Source organism: Podarcis pityusensis, assembly GCF_964106645.2.
Source record: "Podarcis pityusensis genome assembly, chromosome: 13".
NCBI classification, from domain to species: Eukaryota; Metazoa; Chordata; class Lepidosauria; order Squamata; family Lacertidae; genus Podarcis; species Podarcis pityusensis.
In genome coordinates, this window is record NC_138038.1 from 39,550,807 (window position 1) to 39,573,306 (window position 22,500).

A 22,500-nucleotide genomic window follows, 5' to 3' on the forward strand; every position below is an offset into this window, starting at 1 on the left:
AACAAGAAGAAGATCCTGTATAAATGTGACAGGAGCCCAACAATCAGCCCATTGCTATCACTAACCAAGATATATTTTCCCCATTCCACAATAAGGATGGAAGAGAAATTCAATTCAATATGCATTTAAAGTCAAATCTACCTAAGTTAATAATAATGATAATAATAATAATTTTATTATTTATACCCTGTCCATCTGGCTGGGGAAACTCTGGGCAGCTTGTAGTACATATAAAAACATACAGTAGTAAAACCTCAAACATGAAAAAACATTTGTACTTTCTGAAGCAATGTGCAAAATGAAACAGTCATCCTTTGAAATGCACACTTCTCCAAATTTTGAGATGCAGTTCTCCAGCCAAATGCATATATAAATACTAGGGTAATGCGCGCGCGCGCGCGCGCGCACACACACACACACACACACACAGAATAATGTACCAAAATGCATTTTATTCAGGAAGATTGCTTTGCAAAAATGTGTAAATTAGGTAAAATTGTATACGGCATGTATATTGGGAGAAATTTGCACTAAAATGCTGGTGAATTTTCATGAGAACTTTTCTTTTTTTTAAGCAAACTGATGTGGAAATGTGGAGAACTGAAGACTGGAAATTTGAGAAACTGATAGAAACCAAATGTGACATATTTTCCCACCCCCATCCTACAAATGATTGTTGTACTGCCAAGCCCTTCTCGCCTACTATATGGCTCAAGCAGTGGCAGCCTTGGGGCCAGGATAGCAGATGTACAAGGTGGGTGAGGGCTCTTTCCATCTTTTTAAACTTTTAAACCAAGGAGCTTGTTCTGTGCTGCTTGCACACACCCACCATGCCTCTTCTTTCTGCCTACATTTCCCAGAACAGCTTCAGAGCAACATAATACAAGATGATGTCCTGCAAGAGGGATGCAGCCAACCACACTCCCCAGAGTGGCTCCAGTATGACATATTGTGTTGTGCTGCTCTGAAGCCCTTAGCTGAAGGTCTGGATTTATTCCCTAAACCTGATCCACATAAATTTTGCCTTTTTCAAATTCTTAATTCCACAATGCTCCACAAACCCCTCACCTCATAGCGATGTTCCACAGTCTGATTTCCGTCTTCCTGACCAGCAGAAAAATTGACATACTTGGTTGACACATCAACACTGGAAGAAAAGAGGTGGGGGTCTGAGAAAAATCACTATGTAATAAAGCAATCAATCTGGGTTTGACCAATGCATTCCAATGGCTTTTTGGAAGATCAAAGCATAGCACTGCTATGGCAATTTAGATGGGGTCAATATTTTCTAGCAGCCAATGCCATTCATTTTAGCATGTCCTCCTGAAATGAGTATATTCTGATTGAACCAAGAAAACTGAGTAAGTGATTGATATCAGCTATGCTGATATCACCTTGAAGGTGACTCGGAAACTACAACTAATCCAGAATGCGGCAGCTAGACTGGTGACTGGCCGCCGGGATCATATAACACCAGTCCTAAAGGATTTTCATTGTCTCCCAGTGCATTTCAGAGCACAATTCAAAGTGTTGGTGCTGACCTTTAAAGCCCTAAATGGTCTCAGCCCAGTATACCTGAAGGAGAATCTCCACCCCCATCATTCAGCCTGGACACTGAGGTCCTCCTCCAAGAGACTTCTGCTGGTTCCCTCACTGTGAGAAGCGAAATTACAGGGAACCAGGCAGAGGGCCTTCTCAGTAATGGCGTCCTCCTGTGGAACACCCTCCCTTCAGATGTCAAGGAGATAAAGAACTACAGACCTGTATTGGGAAGTTTTTAATGTTTGATGTTTTATTATGTTTCAATATATGCTGTAAGCTGATCAGAGTGGCTGGGGAAACCCAGCCATTTGGGTGGGGTATAAATAATAAAAATATTTAAATTATTATTATGATGCACATCTAGCTGAAAGGAAGCCCTGTTAAATTCAGTGGGACTTGTAAGTAGACATGCTTAGTATTACACTGCAAGGCAATAGCCAACAAACAGCACGCTGCAGGGCAATAGCCAGCAAACAGAAATTGGCCAGTTATTTGCAAAATGGGGGTTATCCAATAAATCAGAAGTGGCAAATTCCAAAAGATTCAAATTCATTAAACTTGAATTCATCCAAAATAATTAATTAAACAGAAGAAAATGAGGAAGCTGAAAATTCAATAGGCATTGGAATAGAAATTGATTTCTAAATACGGTATATGTGGAAATATCACCAGATGGATCCTAATTACTTTGTTAGGGATTAATACAAAAGGATTGCAAGAAGACCACTATTTTATCCTCCACCAAAGTATCTAAACCAGTATAGAAAATGTGCAGCTTCTTGGGGAGAGAGATGGAGTACGCGTGTATGAGGTCAGTGTTGCTATCAGACTGAGTAATAGTAGTAATAGTAGTGGTGGTGGTAATAGTAATAGGTTCACTATCTCTGCTTTATAGGCTTATGAGGTCTGCTGAAGTTGAAATCTTTTGAAAGCCAATCAAGCCCTGGAAAACCAGCAAATGCTGTTTCATCTAGGTCTTTCAACCCCTGAAACAAAAAGGGGGTGGGTTCCATTAAGTGGCTGAAATTATAGAGCTGCCATGAAACATAGACCCATGATAATTAGGAAAAGATATATGGCTGGAATTTCTTGTTTGTACAGAAGGATCATTATTCTAGGGCACTAGCCCTAAGAAAAACAGTGGTTGTGCAAACAAGCCTTCTGACAGTCGATAGTGAGTTGAGAAGGGCAGCTGGGTGGTGGGCTGGGATGCTCCCAGAATACTTGCAGTCACGTACGCATTAACAAAGACATATACTGCATATTTGACAAGCAGCTTCGCTTGGTGAATCATGTCCGGAGTGACAGGGCCATTGTTGTCACTAGAAAAGAGAGAGAGAGGCAGAGTGAAGATTGGAACAATTATCACGTATGCCACTGCCCCATCATACACTGCTACATGCACTGTGGTTCTACAACATTAGGGCTTGGCGAATCTGTTCATTTTGCTTTCATTTTATCTCTTTTTCATTCTGAAGTTCAGCTCTCCACATCAGTCTGTGTTTTTTTAAAGAGTCCCCATGAAAATTCACCAGTATCTGGGTCCAAAATTCTATTATTCACATTTATATGAGTCCCCATGAAAATTCACCAGTATCTGGGTCCAAAATTCTATTATTCACATTTATATATGTAATTCTGAATGATAGACACATTTTTGCAAAGCGTATTTTGCCTAATATTTATATTTTTCCTAATTTAATACATTTTTGTATGCTATTTTCACTAGCCTATTTGTATGCACACTTTAGCTTAGCATATGCATTTTTATCAGCATTCCATGACTGGAGAACTGCATTCCAAAATTCAGAAAAGTACAGATTTTAAAGGGTGCCTGTGTTTTGGTTTCCATACTGTTTGGGGAATATGGTGGTGAATCAGGTAGATTTGCTTGCAAATGTGAAGTGGGTCAAATTTCTCCCCCATCCCACTGCCTGTTAGAATGTATTAGAGATACTCATGACCTGATTTGTATTTCCTAGACTAATATGCAAATTGGGATGCAGTTATCCTCTAGTTTTCATGCTTCTCAGAATGTTGCAATGTAATTCTTAGCTCAAAAGTGTGGCATATAAAAATGCATTTCTAAATGCATACAGTATGTGCATCTGCGAAAAAAATACATATACAAGTAATGCAAGTTGCTGTATGGTTGTTATTTTTTATCACATGGAAATGAAAAAGAATCAGATGTCAAAGAAATAAACAACTATATGACATTCAGAAGACATCTGAAGGCAGCCGTGTTTAAGGAAGTTTTTAATGACTGATGTTTGAATGCATTTTTAACCTTCTGTTGGAAGATGCCCAGAGTTGCTGAGGAAACCCAGCCAGATGGGTGGGATAAAAATAATAAATTATTTATGAATGGACACTCTCTGAGTCCCATCATTATACATTTAAGGCTGCAAATCTTATGTGACTGTAAGTTTCATTTACCGTAACTCAATGGGACTTACTTCTGATTAGAATTTATTGGGATTGCATTACAAACCAGTTTGAATGTGGCCTAGCCATCATGACAACTGAAGTGAAACTGATTCAAGCTGGTCAAATAGGAACATCTCCCAAGCCAGGCACATCAAACCTTACCTGCCAGCTGTGGCATTGATCTGTATCTCTCTCCCTAGATCTGCATTCTGGGAGACGGAAAAGGTGGCAATGAAAATAGCCTGCAACAGATGATGACACAATAAATGAGTGAGAGGGCAGCCAGGTGTTATTTGGGGAGAGAGGAGGAGTCTACTCTGTTAGAGTAGAGATCCTAACCAGATGACCACAGTTCCCTGGTCCACTTGCTTACAGAAGGACTTTACCTCAGCCCCAGCCCGAAAGATGGGGTGGTTGATGTTACAGGTGGTGTTCCTCATGGGGTCATCCTCTGCTGAAGGGGTAGAAGCACATTTAACAGCCACATTTCTCCTTTTGGACTGCAGTGGGAGGGATCAGATTGGGGAATTGGTTAAGATAGTGAGCAACAAACTTTTAGGCCAGCCCCGATCCCCTGTTGCCGAACTGCCACCTTTTGCCTCTTATACCTTCAATAATGAGAGCCTGCGGTAGGACAGTGCGGAAGGGTAGAAGAAGGTTATAGTGGTGCCATAGGAATCCTCCCCATCATTCCGAATGAAGACTGTAGCATTGAGCTCAGGGGTCAGGCCCACCACCAGCGTGTCCAGGCTGAAGGAAAAAAAGAAGAGGGTCTCTTCTAAGCTTAAGAAAGTAAGAAGACCCTGCTAAATCAGGCCAAGGGCTCATCCAGACCAGAATCCAATTTTCACAGTGGCAAACCAGATGCCTATAGGAAGTCCACAAGCAGGACCTGAGTGCAATAGTGACTCTTCCCACCTGTGATTCTCTGCAACTGGTATTGAGAAGCATATGACCTTTGACAGTGGAAGCAGATCATAGCCTTCCGGGGTAGTAGCTGCTAATAGCCTTATCCTAAGACAATATGTCTTAGGGCTCAATCCTGCCTGGAAGTCATTCCCTCCATTGTGGAGACCCTGACCCGGCCCACGGAAGCTCAGGGGGGTGGGGAGGGAACACTCTCTACATGCCCATCCTCCTTTGTTACTACATTTATTATTATGTGTTTCAGAGATGAGCCTTGGAAATCAAAGTGTATTCTGCATCTTGGCTCTAATTAAGCCATGAAGAGAGGAAAATATGGGGGGAGGCTAAGAGATGAGACCTAGCATTCTACCCTGCAATGCTCTAACACTGAAGGCACGAGCACCTGAAATGCACCAGGTTCAGTGAGTCTGGGCAGCAGAGTAGGGTGACATGAAGAAGAAAAAACATACATTACCCTGAGAAATTGAAGGAGGTTTTTAGCTGGTCTTTACAGACTCCATCTGCACCACAATTCTTTTGAAAATGTAGCTGTGAAGAGAAGAAGGGTGGGGTACAGACATGGGCATAGTCAAGGGAGGGTGAGGGGCAGCTGCCCCCTAGGTCAAGTAAAGCAATAGAAATGCTTAACTTAACTGACCAATCACATTGGTTCTGTCCCCCTAACAAAAGTCCTGTCCCCCCAACAAAAGTCCTGCCCCTCACAACAAAAATCCTGGCTATGCCCATGGGTACAAACATTGTCAGAGTTTGAGGATGGGTGAAGCTAGTAACATTTTGTTGTCTAGAGCTGAAATGTGAAAATGTTTTCACATTTCCCACTTTCCTAACCTTCTGGAAGCTGCCTGCCAGCTGTGGGCAGGGCCAAAACCAAAATGGGCTGGGCCACCCCACACACTCTCATACAACAACCTCATGTACTATCTCTCTTCCCTGTGGTTTCCACTCCTACTGTTCAGGTGACTGAGAAAAGGGAAGACTGAAGAGGAATTCCCCACCACCAATTAACATATAGAATGGGGGAGCAGATGGGTGGTGGAAGACAGCAACAGAAGCTGCTACCTCAAGGTGCATGGGACTTCTTAAAGCAACAATGTCTGAAGCAGAAAAGGGGCAATGGAAACCTTTGGGAATCTCCACTTGAAGGCACTCTAGGTGACAACCCTGTCAAGGTAGGTTAGGCTGAGAGAGAGACCAGCCAAAGGTTGCAATGAGTTTCATGACTGAGTGGAAATCTGAACCTAAGTCTTCCTAGGTGTACAAGTCTTCCCTGCACCCTAGTGACAGCCAGCTGCATTTAATAACAGACTATGAAACTTAGGGTTCATCCAAACTTTCACCTAGAAGTTTTTCAAGCAATTTCCCCTTTGCCCTGCTCTGATTGAATTTGCTCTGAATGAATGCTAAAGAGCAGTTTTCTCTAGGGAAAAGCAGTGGAAGAAGAGCAAGTACATTTAGTCAGCTGAACTGCTGAGATTTTTTTAGCTAGAATGTGCAACCAATGGCCCTTCTATATTGGAGGTTCTTCTTGCTGCTAAAGGAGAGTTTCAGGGAAGACACTTATAGCGTGAAACGGTGAAAAATGGGAAGTGGTAAGAAAGGAAAATGATCAAAGACCATTTCCCTATATAAATTAAGCCCTTCGTCTCTGCCACTTCCATTTACAGACTGATCAACCAGACAGGAAACAGAGAGTGTGTGGACTCACCGGTGCTGTAAATATAGGGGAGCTATCTTTGCTTAGGATGGCTTGCAGGTTGTCAGCACCAGGAATGGGATCTCCAATGAGAGTATAATTCAACCGGAGGTTTATGGGTGTGAAGCTGTCTTCTACGCAGGTCTTGCGTAATGGAGGGGGAGAAGAAATAAAAATAAGTGAGGATCTGCTTTATTTTGTGATTAGAGATGGGAAAGAAATTTGATCCAGGTTTCATTTGAAGCTGAATCTACCAAATTTGCACTTTCCAAAACAACATGCAAACAGAAATACAGCTATCCCTTGAAATTTGCACTTATCCAAATTTTGCTATGCAATTTGCCAACTAACCAATGTTTACAAAAATGCATATGTTAGGGGAAGTGTACATCACATTGGTGAAAATAGCACACAAAATGTATTACATCAGGGAAAACTTTTTGTAAAATTGTGTATGTTAGTCAGAACTGCATATAAAAATGTGTTTATTAAGAAAAAAATGCATTAAAATATGGATTAATTTTCATAACTTTTTTTAAAAATCAGAAATTGCTGCAAAGTGAATTTAAGTGAATTTAAGATTGGAAAAATGAGAAACTGAGATTGACAGATCCTTCTGTCCCTAGTGGTGACAACACTTGTTTCATGGACCCAAATGCCAACATTTGTCTTTGCTTTTAAACATCCACTGGATCTCTGAACTCACCGGCAACTTTATGCGATACTCCTCACAGTGTCTCTTCAGTCCCATTTTTATCTCCTTGGTGATGGTGGAAGAGTCTGGGTTTCCGTTAAAAATGGCCCGAACCCTCATTCGACCAGGATCCAAGTTCAACTTGTACTGAATGGTGTTCAAAATGCTGCTGCCTGAGGGAGAGGAATTGAAAAGACAACACAGAGAATAGGATTCTGAGGGATACAGTGTGCTGTGCAGATTCTCTGTAAAGGCCCTTTAGCACAAAATCCTTGTGAACTTCTGATGCTCGCAGCTAAAGCTATGCATCCAGTATTGAGGAATAAAATGCCTACCAAGTTAAGAGGAAGCTCACAATACTAGGTCTTATAACTGGGGGCCATCTCCTTGCTCCCTTCTGGGCTCTCTAGGGGCACTGGACTCAATGAAGGGCTCACATCAGAATCTGGCAGTAGCTTTCAAACAAGGCATTAGAGTTGTGCTCCAGGGTGAAACATTCAGTGCATGTGGGTGTGGAGTAAGCCTCTGGGACTTCACTGTTACCTCACACAAAGCAGAAGTTCACCCGGAGTGTGTCCAATTGTACCAGTATTCCTTTTCAGATGTACATTGCATGGGAAAGTCAGTAGCAGTAAGCAAGCTATCTTGATGGGAAGCTGTCCATCATTAGTAATTGCAACATGGAAGAACTTCTGATAAGTTTCTCAGGGACCCAGAGGATTCTAGGAACACAGTTTGAAAAGCCACAGAAATATGGTAATGATGGGTAATCAAACTGTGTGGCAAGCCAGCTTCTCTGTTGCCCCACTTCTTGTACTGAGGGGTCCTCCTGTCCTCAGCATGTTATGTGCACTGTCAGCTAGCACCCAAGCCCAGCTTACTCCCTCAAATTGCTTTGGGCCTACCTTGTGTAAACCGAGGATCCATCATAACAGTGAGGCAGACAGTTGCCTTACTGACTTCCTTGTTCAGAACATCCTGGTCCTGGCATTCAAAGGCAGCGATGGGGATCTCATTCGGGGTGAAGGTGATAGTGGGTACTACTCGTACCACGGGCCGAGCCCTGTTGCAGACAGAATGGGGTAGGAATTTGAGTTGGAGGGAGACAAAGGTTCATTACGTAGCCCACTGGGGAGCACAGGGCTAGTGCCATCCGGACATTCCAACCATGGGTTATATTTGCAAAGTGTTTAAAAGAAGTGCATTCCAAACAATTGTCACATGTCCAGTCTGCACATCATCTTGTGCTGTGTGGGACATTTCTGTTGCTGGGATATTGCATGTTCTCAGCATTCAAATGACAGGGGAAATGCCATCACTGCCCTGGCTTACTGAGCAGGACTAAGCTGTACAAAAGTTGTGGTTTTGAATGAGGTCTTCAAAGGTGTCCCTACTTGAAGCAACAGCTCACTTAGACTGTGGATGCCAACTCTGCCATTAAGGGAAGCAGAATGGAAGACACAAAGGGCACCATCAACTCTAAGGTTCTCCTGCATAGACTTCTTTGTTATCAATGTGAGCTATGTTCCATGATAATTAGTTAGGGGAGGAGTTCCATTTGCATCTCCCACCTCAGGCACCAAAATACATTGGATCAGTCCAGAGAGCTCTTGCCATTCCTGCTTGTGACTGACACTACTGCTTGCTCAACCATTTAAAAGTGTCATTTTACTTGATTAGAATTCCTTTTAAAAAATATTAATGAGAGACTGATTACTCTCTAATGTACTACAAAGGAAGTGTGCATGCAGACTTTTTTTAAAAAAAAGTTGGCTCCAAGAGTCCCGAAGCTCCTTACCTCAGCAGCAGCACTCTTCCTTGAGCCCCCACTGCTACGTCTGGGAGTCCATCTCCAGTCAGATCTCTCCCGGCACCAATAGCCTGGCCAAAGTACTGGAGCCTATTGGGAAGCAGAGAGCCTTGGATGCGCTAGGAGCAGGAGAAAGAAGGAGAGGTTGGTGCCTGAGGTCTCCTTAGAGGAGGACCCTCCAGCATATATTCATACCACCAGTGACCCTGAAGAGCCTTTGGATCTAGATGACCTTGTCCCAAGACTGGGGGTCACTCATCCCAGATGTTTGTGTTCCTGGCTGGTTCTTGGACTACCCCCACCACCCCAATCTACCCCAGGGACACAGGAGCTAAAGTGACAGTGAGCCAGGCAGGAACTTCAGGGCTGTTGGAAGTGCCCAGTTAGCTGCACATGAGGCTACCCAGGAGGAGGGGAACATGCATGGAAGTACCTGCCTGGATCATTAGACAGGAAGGGGTGGAGCTTCAAGCTCCTATATAAACTTCCAGTCTGAGCTCCTTCATTGATAAAGTAACTGCTTCAAGCTTCAGCCTTCTTGGACTACCAGACAGTGAAATGACAGTTGCCTGTGCTTCCTGCTATGGAGTAGAGGGGCTGAGGGCTCACCTGGCTATATGCTGGGTTGATGGATCTTCTGCTCCCATGGAATATGTACACAGCTCCTCTGTTCTCATCCTCCATTGGAGCCCCAATGGCCACATCCGTCCATCGGTCCCCAGTTATTTCACCTGTTTCTGCTATGCTGGCTCCAAAGCGTCCCAAGGGCTGTTTGGCTGCCCCCCGCAATTTCTGGCTGCAGAAAAACCCATCCTCCTGGCAAATGATGAAAGGGGACACTTGAGGGGTTGAAACCAAAATAGTTCTGATGAAGTTGTTCCTTCTATTTTCAATCTCCTGCACTGTTTGTTCCATGGCACCCCCTTGTGCCAGAAGGGGGACAGACTCAAAGGAATCAAACTAGTAAGACAGTGAATGCCCTGTAATTTATAGAAATTATAGAAGTAGTCCCTTCTTACTTTCATTCTGCACTTCCCATTTTTCCATTTGGCAAGAAGAAGAAGAAGAGTTTGGATTTGATATCCCGCCTTTCACTCCCCTTCAGGAGTCTCAAAGCGGCTAACATTCTTTTTTCCCTTCCTCCCCCACAACAAACACTCTGTGAGGTGAGTGGAGCTGAGAGACTTCAAAGAAGTGTGACTAGCCCAAGACAATTTGGAGCCCTTGATGAAAAAAGACCAGCTTACATTGGGCTCTGACCGTCCCCATTGGTGGGCGCCAATTACTTTCCCCATCTCTTCATTTGTATAAGTAAAGCAACTATCTATCTATCTGGTTTTTTGCTGGATGTCCCAGTTCTCCTCTCCCCTGCTATCGGGGCTGGAAAAATCCATGAATGTCATTGAAAAACATGACATTCAAACACCATCTCCCTGCTTCCTCCACCCTGCAACTTGGAAGAGCTGCAAGTTGTGCTGTGTGACACCACAACATTCCAGGTGTCCTTCCCTGACCTCACTCTACATCTTTAGCTGCCAGCTGTCAGCAGCCAGGAGTACAGAAATACAGAACAATGTGATGCTCTATAAAGGGGTCTGTTCGGCTGTTTAATTAGCACTGCTCAGCCTTCCTTCAAACTTCTTGTGCTTTCGCAAAAGAAACCAAAGCACAAAACGTGCTCTAGGAAAGGAAAATACTTTTGATGTCCCCCTGTTACAAAAACAGCTGTGCTCAAATAGGGATGGCAGAAAATTCTGATGAAAAGAAAAATGGGAGAAGAAATTGCTGATGTTCATGTATTCATCCCATTTCTGGAATGGAAATAAATCTAGTGAATACAATCAGTATTCACTGTTGTTGTTGTTTTCAGTCCACAAATGATATGTCACTATGTTCCCCTCTCCCCTGCCCGCACCTTTGCATTACATTTCTTTTGCAATGAAATGCATAGGCTGGAATAACTTCATGGTAATGTAACTTATGCTGTTTATGTGTTTCATTACATATGTACACTATGAAAGTTATGGAATTTTGCCACATTGGACAGTGAGACAAATAGCATAGTTTTGGGTGGGAGCTAAACTGCAGCGGAACAGAACAGTGCTGCATTCGATAAATACAGGGTGGAGTGGGAAAGGATGCCTTCTTACATCCCTGTCCACAAATAACTGCTCTTGGTAGTTGCCTTGTGCCACCAAGTACAAAGGGCAGGCCTGCATTCCCCTTCACCTACCTGCCTCTCGCAGATGTAGACCACTCCTCCTGCCATGCCGTCATAGTACATGGGAGCACCAATAAGAACCAGATCTGTGTTTTTGTCTCTATCAAGGTCCACGGAGCAAAGCGTAGCACCAAAGTAAGAGCCAATCTGGGGGGACTAAAAATCACCATTGTTAAACTTTTTCCATTTCTTGATCTCCCTGACCCCAGGCATTTACACATCCTTCTATTCTTCTTTTCCCCATCCAGTGGACTCTCCCATCCATTCATTCATTGCCTGGGACTAAAAGAGAGGGAAATTTATACTGTAGGCAAACATGGTGCAGCAGCACATTTCAACAGTTTTGAGACAGATGTAGCTGTCATGGCTTCCCAAAAAGAACACTGGAGACTAAAGTTTTATAAAGATGCTAAAGATTTCATATGCTAACAGTGCCCAGAATTCCCTAGGTGAGAGTAATGACAGTTAAAATGGTTTGGAATGGCAACCAGTTCATTGTTTGCAACTACAACACTTCCAGGATCAAACACCTTGCCCAAGTCTCTAGATACTTCAAAAGTTACTTTTGTTGTTGTGGTACTTATAAATCAGGAAGAGGGAACCTTCTTCTGCCTGAGGGCCACATTTCTTTCTGAGAAACTTTCTGAGGCCACCTGCCAGTAATAGGTGGGACCAGAGGCAAAAGTGGGTGGAGAAATAAATGTGACTGCTACATTTGTACAGTAGGCTAGTTTCTTCACACCCACACATTCCTCTCTAGCCTCCATCAAGGAAAGCAAGAAGCCTTATCATAGCTCAATGGCACATTCAAGTCAGGCGCAAATACTGTGGGTTTATGACTTCCCCTAAATTTATGGGACCAAAGGGTGCTGGAATTTAATCAATGCTTGGGGTGGTAACCTGAGTGCCAGACATAGGATTTAGCAAGAGTTAAAATATAAAGCCAGTCAGCTTCCCAAGTTCAGGAAATTGTCTGGGAGAAGAGCTACTAAGGAGAACAAAAGGAAAGTGATGGGCCATTTTAAAAATGTCAATAAAAGGGGATTCTGTGCCAGACAGCTCTTGTGTTTGAATCCAAAGCTGCAGCTATGAAAGAAGCAAGAACCTTATGGGGCTTTGATCCCGTGAGTCCCTTCATCATAGGCTCAGGTTGTATACAGTGGTACCTCCGGTTGTGGATGGGATCCGTTCCGGAGCTCCAGTTGGATCCCAAGATTTTCACAATCGGAGTTGCCTATTTTGCACATGCGTGCAGTGTGGTAGAGAGCTTCTGCACATGTGTGCATGGCAAAACCCAGAAAAATACTTCCGGGTTTGCCGCGTGCATATCCCGAAAGATACGTAACCAGAGGTGATCATAAGTAGAGGTACCACTGTATGTGTAAATAAACCTTATATCATAAAGGCACCAAAGTCTCCACTGTGCCTCATTGCTGAAAGGAAGCATGAACTCTGGGTAAGCGTGCCTGGAACTCCTTGGAATCTCACACCACTCAGAGATTGGGGATGGCATGCAACATTACTTAAGCAGGGGCCAAAGCAGAGGAAGTGAGGGGTGAGGCTAATGAGGGTGTATGGCCTGGGGAGAGTCTTGAGGGCCAGATAGTGAGGTCTGGAGGAACACATGTGGATCCCTGCCTGGGGTTCCATAAAATATAAAGACTGAAGCTCTGTTCTGTTATTCAAATGTACAGTGAGAATTAAAAACAGTTTGTCAGAATTAAGGGCAGTCATTTCAATGGGAGATCCTGCTTTGTGGGCTGCATGGTTAACTTTAATTGCCACAGGCAAAGGAAACACGCTCAGATATGCACTGACACAACCCACAGTTCATCCCGAAGCCTTCTTACCTCCTTTGGAGACAACTCTGATGTCTTCTGCCACTGCAAATTTTGTCGGCTGAACAAAAAGACTTTGCCAGCATGTTGGTAGCGAGGGGCTCCTACCACAAAGCTGCTCTGGCCGTTCACTTGAACCATCTGCATCACATAACCTTGTAGGGACACAAAGGCAGTGAGACAGGTACAAGGAGAAAACATAGCTGCATCTGGCAATGACAGAATAATAATAATAATAATAATAATAATAATAATAAATTTTATTTATATCCCGCCCTCCCCAGCCGAAGCTGGGCTCAGGGCGGCTAACAACAGTCAAAATAGTCCAACATTCTAAAACATTCATTCTAAAATTAATTAAATCAAATTAAAATCAAATTAATGGCAACCATCAAGCAAAATTTTGTGCAGATTGCCAGAGGAGGGGGTCAGGCTGCGCCCTGACCAAAGGCCTGGTGGAACAGCTCTGTCTTGCAGGCCCTGCGGAAGGATGTCAAGTCCTGCAGGGCCCTAGTCTCTTGTGACAGAGCGTTCCACCAGGTTGGAGCCGCGGCCGAGAAAGCCCTGGCTCTAGTTGAGGCCAACCTAACCTCTCTGTGGCCTGGGATCTTTAGGATGTTTTTATTTGCAGACCGTAAATTTCTCTGTGGGACATACCAGGAGAGGCGGTCCCGTAGGTACGAGGGTCCTAGGCCGTATAGGGCTTTAAAGGTTAAAACCAGCACCTTAAACCTGATCCTGTACTCCACCGGGAGCCAGTGCAGTTGGTATAGTATCGGATGGATATGATCTCGCAGCGAAGACCCCATAAGGAGTCTCGCCGCGGCATTCTGCACCCGCTGGAGTTTCTGGGTCAGTCTCAAGGGCAGCCCCACGTAGAGCGAGTTACAATAATCCAGTCTGGAGGTGACCGTCGCGTGGATCACAGTGGCTAGGTCAGGGCGAGAGAGATAAGGAGCCAACTGCTTAGCTTGGCGGAGATGAGAAAACGCCGCCTTTGTTATAGCTGTAATCTGCGCCTCCATAGAGAGGGAGGTATCGAAGATTACACCCAGACTCTTAACGGACGATGCTGGCACTAATTGCACCCCCGCAAGAGATGGGAGTTGCCCCCTCAATCCCATATCGCTCCGTCCCAGCCAGAGGACCTCTGTCTTCGAAGGATTTAACTTCAACCGGCTCCCACGTAACCATCCAGCCACAGCTTCCAGACATCTGGTCAGTGTATCTGGGGCCGAGTCAGGATGGCCACCCATCAACAGATAGAGTTGGGTGTCATCAGCATACTGATGGCAACCCAGCCCAAAACTCCGGACAAGCTGGGCGAGGGGGCGCATAAAGATGTTAAAAAGCATCGGGGAGAGAATCGCACCCTGAGGCACTCCACACACCAAGGAGTGGCGCGATGACAATTCCCCCCCAAGCGCCACCCTCTGTCCCCGACCGGAGAGAAACGAGCGCAGCCATTGAAGGACTGTGCCCTGGATCCCCACGTCGGCAAGGCGGTGGTCCAGGAGTTCGTGATCGACCATGTCCAAGGCTGCTGACAGGTCTAGAAGAATCAGCAGCCCCGACCCGCCTCGATCCAGCTGCCTGCGGAGATCATCTGTTAGGGCGACCAGAGCCGTCTCGGTCCCATGACCAGCGCGGAAGCCGGACTGGAATGGATCGAGAGCAGAATCTCCTCTATAGTTCTATATTTATTTATTTAATTTCTATACTGCTTTATATTTTTAAGAAATATCTCAAAGCAGTTTACAGCACATTAAAACATCAATAAAACATGATTTGATTGCGGCGAAGGAAGGTGATCCATGCTCTTTACTTGATCCCCACTCTTGACATCGCTAATGGCCACTGTTTCTCTTCCTCAGCTCTGCCAGGCAAGGTGCTAAGTACCACAGACATCTTTCCCCACTGATCAGGGACCGTTGCCCCAGCCATGGGCAAAGGCAACCCGAACAAGCCCTGGGGCAAGACATCCTTGTACATTTATTTCGTGCAAATGTGCCGTGAGGAGCATAAGAAGAAGCACCTGGACACTTCAATCAACTTTTTTGACTTCTCCAATAAATGCTCTGAGAGATGGTAGACAATGTCAGCAAAAGAAAAGGACAAGTTTGAAGACATGGCAAACTTCGTTATGACATGGAGATGAAAATATTGTATTCCTTCTAAAGGGGAGAAGAAGAAGAAAAAGGACACCAATGCCCCCAAAGACCACCACCTGCTTTCGTCCTCTTTTGTTCTGAGCATCACCCAAAGATAAAGTAACCACCCAGGTTTGTCTATTGGCAAAGAAACTAGGCATAATGTGGTCTGAGCAAACAGCAAGAGACAAACAGCCCTTTGAGCAGAAGGCAGCAAAACTAAAGGAGAAGTGTGAGAAGGATGTGCCAAGGGGAAGGGTGATGTAGGAAAGAAAGGTCCAGGTAGGCCAGCAGGCTCCAAGAAGAAAGTAGAACCTGAAGAGGAGGAGGAGGAGAAAGAAGATGAAGAAGAGGGGGAAGGGGAGGAGGAGGAAGATAAAGAGTGAAGTTATAAAGCTGCTGTAAAGATTTTGTGCTCAAAAAGTCAATGATTTTGCTAAGAATGTGAAGTCGAGTGCAGCTCATTGTTAGATTCAGTATAAAAACTGTACAGAATTGTGTATAGGTAATGTGATTGTAGGGAGGCCTGTATTCTAATGTAAGTAGTAGCTAAATGCCACTACTGTTAGAATTTTAAAAGCTGATATTGTCAAAAGTTCAGGCATATTTAATGGTCCTTTGGATTCAGTGACAGCTTGATTTTGAGAAATTTAAAAATTTTTTTTAGTAAAATTGGTAGTCAACCTTGTCTTGCATACTATTGCATTATATTACATTTTTAACAATTTTGTAATAAAATGATGAACATTATTCTTGTTACTATACTGTAGTGTTAATTTGCTTAAACAGCTGGAGAGTCTAATGTATGCCTGTAGTAATGTCATGAAGGGTAAGATAACCTTAAAGCAGCCTTCTCTAAATTGGTATGCTCAAAACATTTTTAGCTGCAACTCATTTTCCTTGAGAGTTTACTGGATTTAATGACATTTGTCCAGAACATTAATAAGGCATGAGGTTGGAGAAGGCTGACTTAAAGGAGAAGCTATATTAGACTTAATTCATGTTGCGACTTTTGAGACTGGAATAATTACAAGCAACTTTCTCCTAATTTTCACATAAAGCAGAAGTGGGCAACCTGTGGCCCTTCAGATGTTAGACAACAATTCCCTTCCCTGACTATGCTGATGATAGTTATTCAGGAATAAGTGGAGGGCCAGAGGTTTCCCACTCCCAATTGTACAGCATTGCAAACGTTCCTCTTTATAACTAGGACTGTGTATCACATGCCTCTTAAAGTGGTACTCTAAAGTGGGGCTTGTAGTATGAAAAGTCTTGTGTAAGTTCAGACCTAAAAAGTATGTAGGAGAAAATTACCATAAAATGTCAAAGGAGCCCAATTCTATAAACAGGGATAGCTAACCTGTGGCCCTCCAGATGATGTTGGATTCCAACCCCTATCAGCCCCAGCCAGCATTGCTAATGGTCAGGGATGATTTGAACTATAGTCCAGGTGGCGCTGTGGGTTAAACCACAGAGCCTAGGACTTGCCGATCAGAAGGTTGGCGGTTCGAATCCCTGCGACGGGGTGAGCTCCCGTTGCTCAGTCCCAGCTCCTGCCAACCTAGCAGTTCGAAAGCATGTCAAAGTGCAAGTAGATAAATAGGTACCGCTCCAGCAGGAAGGTAAACGGCATTTCCGTGAGCTGCTCTGGTTTGCCAGAAGCAGCTTAGTCATGCTGGCCACATGACCCGGAAGCTGTACACCGGCTCCCTCAGCCAATAAAGCGAGATGAGCGCCGCAACCTCAGTCGGTCATGACTGGACCTAATGGTCAGGGGTCCCTTTACCTTTACCTTTTACCAGTAATATCTGGAGGGTCACAGATTAGTCACCTCTATTATAAAGGGGTGACTTCTCTGAACTTCCTACCAGATACCGTACTAGACAAACACATCCAGCACTTCATGCAGAGCCTTAGAGCACAAAAAAGAAATAATATTTGTTTTTGACACTTACCGAGATAAGCATCTTTCATATCCTTAGTGGAGCTGGGCACATCAATAAAGGCTGGTTTATCAGGGTCCCCATATAGGAAGAGTCCTCCAGACCAGTCATTGGCTCCTACTGCCCCCAAAATGGGTCCAACCTAATTCATCACAAGGAGTGGAAGAGATAATAATACCAAATCAGCAAAGAAGAGATGGTGTTAACCAGCAGGAGGGGATAATCCTAAAATGTAGACTGCATGAGCACTCATATTATTATACTAGAGTATTATTTTTTTAAAAAAATGTTTACTTTTTGAGGAGCCAGTTCTACAGTCACAATTGCATTGACCTTGCTTGGTCAAATCAGGTCTCCAAGAGTCATCCCAACACTGGATTGGTCAGACCAATTCATGTCCCAATCAGGTCAGGCTTCCAAGAGGACTTAACTCCACAAACTTACCTAGCTCTTCAAAAGTTGGAACCGTATATATTCCATTTTGTGTTAGCAGGAGTTCATTCTGTCAGTGATTTGCCATATCTTCATAACCAAGTGGGCATTTGAATCTGGAGTCCTGTACAACCTAAATCTAAATTTCAGTGTATCAGGCTGGTCCTCTACGTGCCCAAATTTAGCTTGTTTTGGAGGATTGGGATGAGAAAGCTGAGATTTATCAACCTACAAAAAAGGAAGAATAGGTAGGGGATTGAAGTGACTCACCGGGGTTAGCAAGGCACTGAATCCCTCTTGGGACATCTCATACTGGAAGGAGCTTTGGGATGTACCACCTTGGGAATGTGTACCTGCAGACGAAAGATGGGAAGAAAGAGATGCAGGGTGGTAGAACTTGAGAGCTAAGGGGTAATATCTAACTGAGGTAATAGCTAAGGGGTAATAGCTAAGGGGTAATAGCTAACTGAGGATGGAGTCTTGTAGACAGAGGTGAAACCTCATCCTATTGGTGTGGCAGAGGGTAGCCTCTGGTTGATCAGAACAAGACCCTAAATGGAGAGGGAAGGTGCAGAGAGAATGTTAAACCCTCTCAAACCAAGCAGGAAAATGTCTGCTACCTCACATAGATATTCTACTACACAGGTGAGAAACTAACCAGTAGGCCAAATTCTAATCTTCTCACAGACCTGCAAGCCTAGTTTACACATACCAGTCACTTTATGCCGGGTGACAACATCACCTTCAAAGTCCATTTGCTTTTAAACAAACTGCTTGGAAATTGACTTCAAAGTGAAAGCAGTCATGCTTTTTCCTGCCTCCCACCTGACATCAGGGTTTGAGGTAGTTGGGTGTGGTTTATGGGGAAACAGCATTGTTTTGGGTCAAGTTAGGACCCTGCTGGGCCTAATTTTCTCCTAATGTTATCCCTTAGAGTTTCCTAATAGACAATTCTCAAAAGTTGGCCAAAAATATCTGGATTTTTCAATATCAATATAATTATATATTACTCCAAATTATGGCAATGGCAGGACATGTAAATCAATAGGTACTGCATAAATAAGATCAGATTAGATTCAAGCAGAAAGATTTATGTCTCCTCTTCTCCTCATACACCTTGATTCCTGATTGCCAGCCTTGTGTCTTTCAAATGCTTTGGTCTACAATTCCCACCAGTCTGTACCAAAACATCTGAAAGGCACCATGTTGGTGAAGGCTGGAGTAGACAATGGAATGATACTATGTGACATGGTATTCAAGAGAGGTCCCTAGATAGCCAGCTTTATGTAGTGGTTAGTGTTAGACTAGGACCTAAAGGCCAAGGTTCAAATCTCCACTCAGCCATGAAGCTGAGTGGAGATTGGGTTAGTCACAGCCTTTTGCTACCTCACAGGGTTGTTGTGAGGGTTAATTGAGGAGGAAATTTGAGTTCTTTGGAGAAAAAGGTGGGATATAAAAGGTAGTTGAAGTGCTGGCATCCAGAGCCTGTAACAGTATGCTAATCTGAACTGTTTCCATGCTTTATTCCTGCAGATCATGGCATCAGTGCAGTTGGCATAGCTTAACGTAAAAAGAAACCTCCATTAGGAGCTATTTTAACTCTGTTACTAGTTCTTCTCTTGAACGTGACCTGGAACCTACAAGTAAATATCCTCACCTTCTAATATTTAATATAAAGATGAGCACACTAATCTTGTGTTACCAACCATGTTTAATTATTACCTCTTGTAAGAAAGAACTAGACATATACCTCATAACAAGCCTATTTGTCGTCATGTGAATGTGAGCTGTCTCCATTTCATTTAGGCAGGGTAATGGTCAATAAAATATGGACTAGATTCATGTCCAGATTTGGACTGAGTTAGAGTCTCCCAACCACAAGTCAAAAGCTACAGATCTTAGCATTATCTCTAGATCCCTAGAACCACCTGCTGCATTCGGTACCTTCAATGGCAAAAATTTTATCCTCAAGCTTGTTCTGGATGTCCTTGAGAGCATTAAAGTTGTTCACAGAGAAAACATGGTCCGAGGGCGGGTAAGAGGCAATTGTGTTGAGCTCTTGCCTTGGTTTGCCTTGAGAAAAAGCTGCTCCAACCTTTAACAGCATGCCAGAGAGGAGGGGGAGGGGGCAAAGTAGAGAATGAAATGTACTGAAAGTAATGATGCCACCAAACTTTGTAACTGCCTTGCTTAGAATACAAATCTGGCATATAGTAACACATATCTCAACTTTGAACTGTGTCTATTTCATCCATGGTTCTTCTCTACTGTCGATTGCAATCCGAGCTAAGAAGAACTCTCAACTTCCACTCTCAAATATATGGCTGGCCCCTATGGAGAGGGAGGTCTCTCTCTTGCCCTTATCCTTCTGCAACTCCCTCCTCCACCTCTGTTTTACTCCAGCCTCTTGTTGGTGGCTGAAATAAAGCCATTCATTCATTCATTCATTCATTCATTTATATGCCGCTTTTTATTTTTATTATGGTGTCATCACCGCCAGGGATGGCCCATCCCATTTCACCATCTGGGGCAAAACAGGAATCCATAGAAATGTAGAGTTGGAAGGGACCACAAGGATCATCTAGTCCAAACCCTGCAATACAGGGATCTTTTGCCCAATGTGGGGCTTGAACCCATGAGATTAAGCGTCTCATGCTCTACCAACTGAGCTATCCCAGTTGCCACCTTCTGTCCCTCCACTTGCCCCATGCTTCTGCTGCCACCACACCCTGGCTCTCTCTGAACTCAGTGGGAGCTGGAGCGCTCCTCAAAGTATTGCCACTCTGCTTCTGCCATTGGGGAGGGGGAGCCAAACGTGGTGTGCAGGAACGCCCCAGCTCTTGCCAAACTTGTCAGGAGCCAGGGCACTCCTCATAGCATTGCTGCTCACTTGACTTCTCCACTTAGGGCAGGGAAGAAAGCAGCAACACCACATGCTGGAACACCTCTCTCTTGTTGGTGAAACTAGTGGAGTGCTGCTTCTTGCATTTCTGCCACCTGAGGTGGGCATTTCACCTTCCCTCATGGGCAGGCAGGCTCTGATCACAGGCATTTAGAAGAAATACCTTTTTTGGAATTTTTGAGAGAGAGAAAATAAATTTCTTTCTATTTGCTCTGTCCATACTGTTTCAATTCATTGCCAACTGACCAGAAGAAAATAGAGCAGCCTGCTTTTAACCACAGCTTGATTCGCCAAAATGAAGAGGTGAAGCTTTTTTCAGAATTAAAATAGTCCATCTTGCTAATAACTGTACACCATGCTGGCATAACAGGTACAGGAGGCAGGGAGGGGGAGTTGGTTTTACTTATTCCACTCTTCTAACCTGACTTTCTTGTAATGTCTTGTGGATTTGCTTCTTAGTTTTCTTACCCCAATGGCAAAACGGATGATGCCAGCATTGTCAGCCTCTGGTATCACGTCACTATACTCCAGCTTGTCTTCAAATTTCTCTCCATCTGTTATCACAATGAGAATCTTAGAGGCACCACTGCGGGATCCTTTTGCTGGGACAAAGAGCTCACGCCTGGTGGTGGGGAAGGAGTATGAAGGCGAAACAATAAACAAAACTCTTTCTCAGATACTTCATTGAGTTCTAAAAACGTGACATACAAATCAAAGCTGAGTAAGCAATAAAGTGAAATGTTATAAATAAGCAGCAAACCAAGTAGCAAACAAAATAAGTGCTTAAAACTTAAGGATTTTAAGTGTGTGGGGTGTGTGGGTGTGTGGAATCAACACCAATCAGGTCTTTAAAAAGATCAGAGAATAACACAGGAAAAAACTCTGGAATACCAGTGTTTCAGAAATTACATGATGCGGATCCTTTTTAAAAAGTGACTGAATGAAAGATGATGTAAGGGACTAGACTGAAGAGCAATGGTGGAGCCCCCCCCCCCCCCCGCCCCTGAACCTTCCCAAGAAGAGGAGGACAGTATAGATTTACAATGGTAGTTTGCAGAAGGTCATGACCCTGAGACATGACAGCGCTGGGAAATAATGGAAGGGGAGGAGGGGGAAGCAGCAGATCCAGAACAGCTGGCTGAGACGTTATCATTAGCATTTCCAACCCCACTTCTCCTAGAACCAGGAGGGCTGTAAAAGTGGAAGAGCAGAATGCAAACAGACAAAGGGCCTCATGCAGCCACCGTAGAAGGGGTGACGCTGCAAATGACATAAAAGGAGGGAGGAGATTACTCAGAGCTACGCTATTGATTAATTAGGGAGTACATTCCTTTCTCTCTCTGTGTAAATCCTGAATAAATTACGTGGTAAGCACTCTTCTTGTTACCTGTTTGGTTTTTTTGGTTTTGGGGTTTTTTTTGCCGCCAGTGGGGGAGGGAAAGGATTCCCTGAACCCTGACAGATGATAATTCCAAACTGAATGGAAGCACACAGTATCTTATGCAGAAACAGATGAACACAAAGGAGATACTTACACCACTTTCTGTATAAATGTAGCTGTGTGAGTAGTCCCGAACAGTTGTCTAACTGGTATAAGAAGTGTATTGGGATCTCGAGTGTTCTTGAACTGAAGAAAGTTGAAGTGTTCTTGATATAGGTTTGAATACTGGGCCAAGGCAAACTAAAATGGGAGTGAAAGATGTTAGATACAGCAGCTAAGTGGAAACTGAGGAAAGGATTTGGATACATGATGATGAAGAAGAAGAAGGAGAAGAGTTTGGATTTGATATCCCGCTTTATCACTACCCGAAGGAGTCTCAAAGCGGCTAACAATCTCCTTTCCCTTCCTCCCCCACAACAAACACTCTGTGAGGTGAGTGGGGCTGAGAGACTTCAGAGAAGTGTGACTGGCCCAAGG

The 22,500-nt window shown here is 43.9% G+C and overlaps 1 protein-coding gene and 1 pseudogene across 3 annotated transcripts in view; one reads left to right on the plus strand and one right to left on the minus strand.

Moving 5' to 3' along the window:
- The window catches only part of LOC308461249 (integrin alpha-X-like), a 41,412-nt gene that overhangs the window by 4,288 nt on the left and 14,624 nt on the right, over positions 1–22,500 (minus strand). For both annotated transcript variants that reach the window (XM_080977989.1, XM_080977990.1), the window contains 18 exons: positions 22,118–22,263; positions 21,051–21,204; positions 19,625–19,775; positions 17,951–18,033; positions 17,261–17,390; positions 13,168–13,310; positions 11,330–11,473; positions 9,706–9,912; positions 9,085–9,215; positions 8,192–8,349; positions 7,299–7,459; positions 6,605–6,736; positions 5,354–5,427; positions 4,581–4,722; positions 4,359–4,472; positions 4,135–4,214; positions 2,781–2,864; positions 1,069–1,147 (listed from right to left, as the gene is read on the minus strand). In XM_080977989.1, the coding sequence (XP_080834115.1) occupies positions 1,069–1,147; positions 2,781–2,864; positions 4,135–4,214; positions 4,359–4,472; positions 4,581–4,722; positions 5,354–5,427; positions 6,605–6,736; positions 7,299–7,459; positions 8,192–8,349; positions 9,085–9,215; positions 9,706–9,912; positions 11,330–11,473; positions 13,168–13,310; positions 17,261–17,390; positions 17,951–18,033; positions 19,625–19,775; positions 21,051–21,204; positions 22,118–22,263 (2,313 nt within the window). The remainder of the gene's footprint in view (positions 1–1,068; positions 1,148–2,780; positions 2,865–4,134; positions 4,215–4,358; positions 4,473–4,580; positions 4,723–5,353; positions 5,428–6,604; positions 6,737–7,298; positions 7,460–8,191; positions 8,350–9,084; positions 9,216–9,705; positions 9,913–11,329; positions 11,474–13,167; positions 13,311–17,260; positions 17,391–17,950; positions 18,034–19,624; positions 19,776–21,050; positions 21,205–22,117; positions 22,264–22,500) is intronic.
- On the plus strand, positions 9–17,042 carry LOC308461254 (high mobility group protein B2 pseudogene; annotated as a pseudogene). The gene is made up of 3 exons (XR_013991519.1): positions 9–754; positions 5,856–6,068; positions 15,030–17,042. The product of XR_013991519.1 is annotated as a high mobility group protein B2 pseudogene (transcript).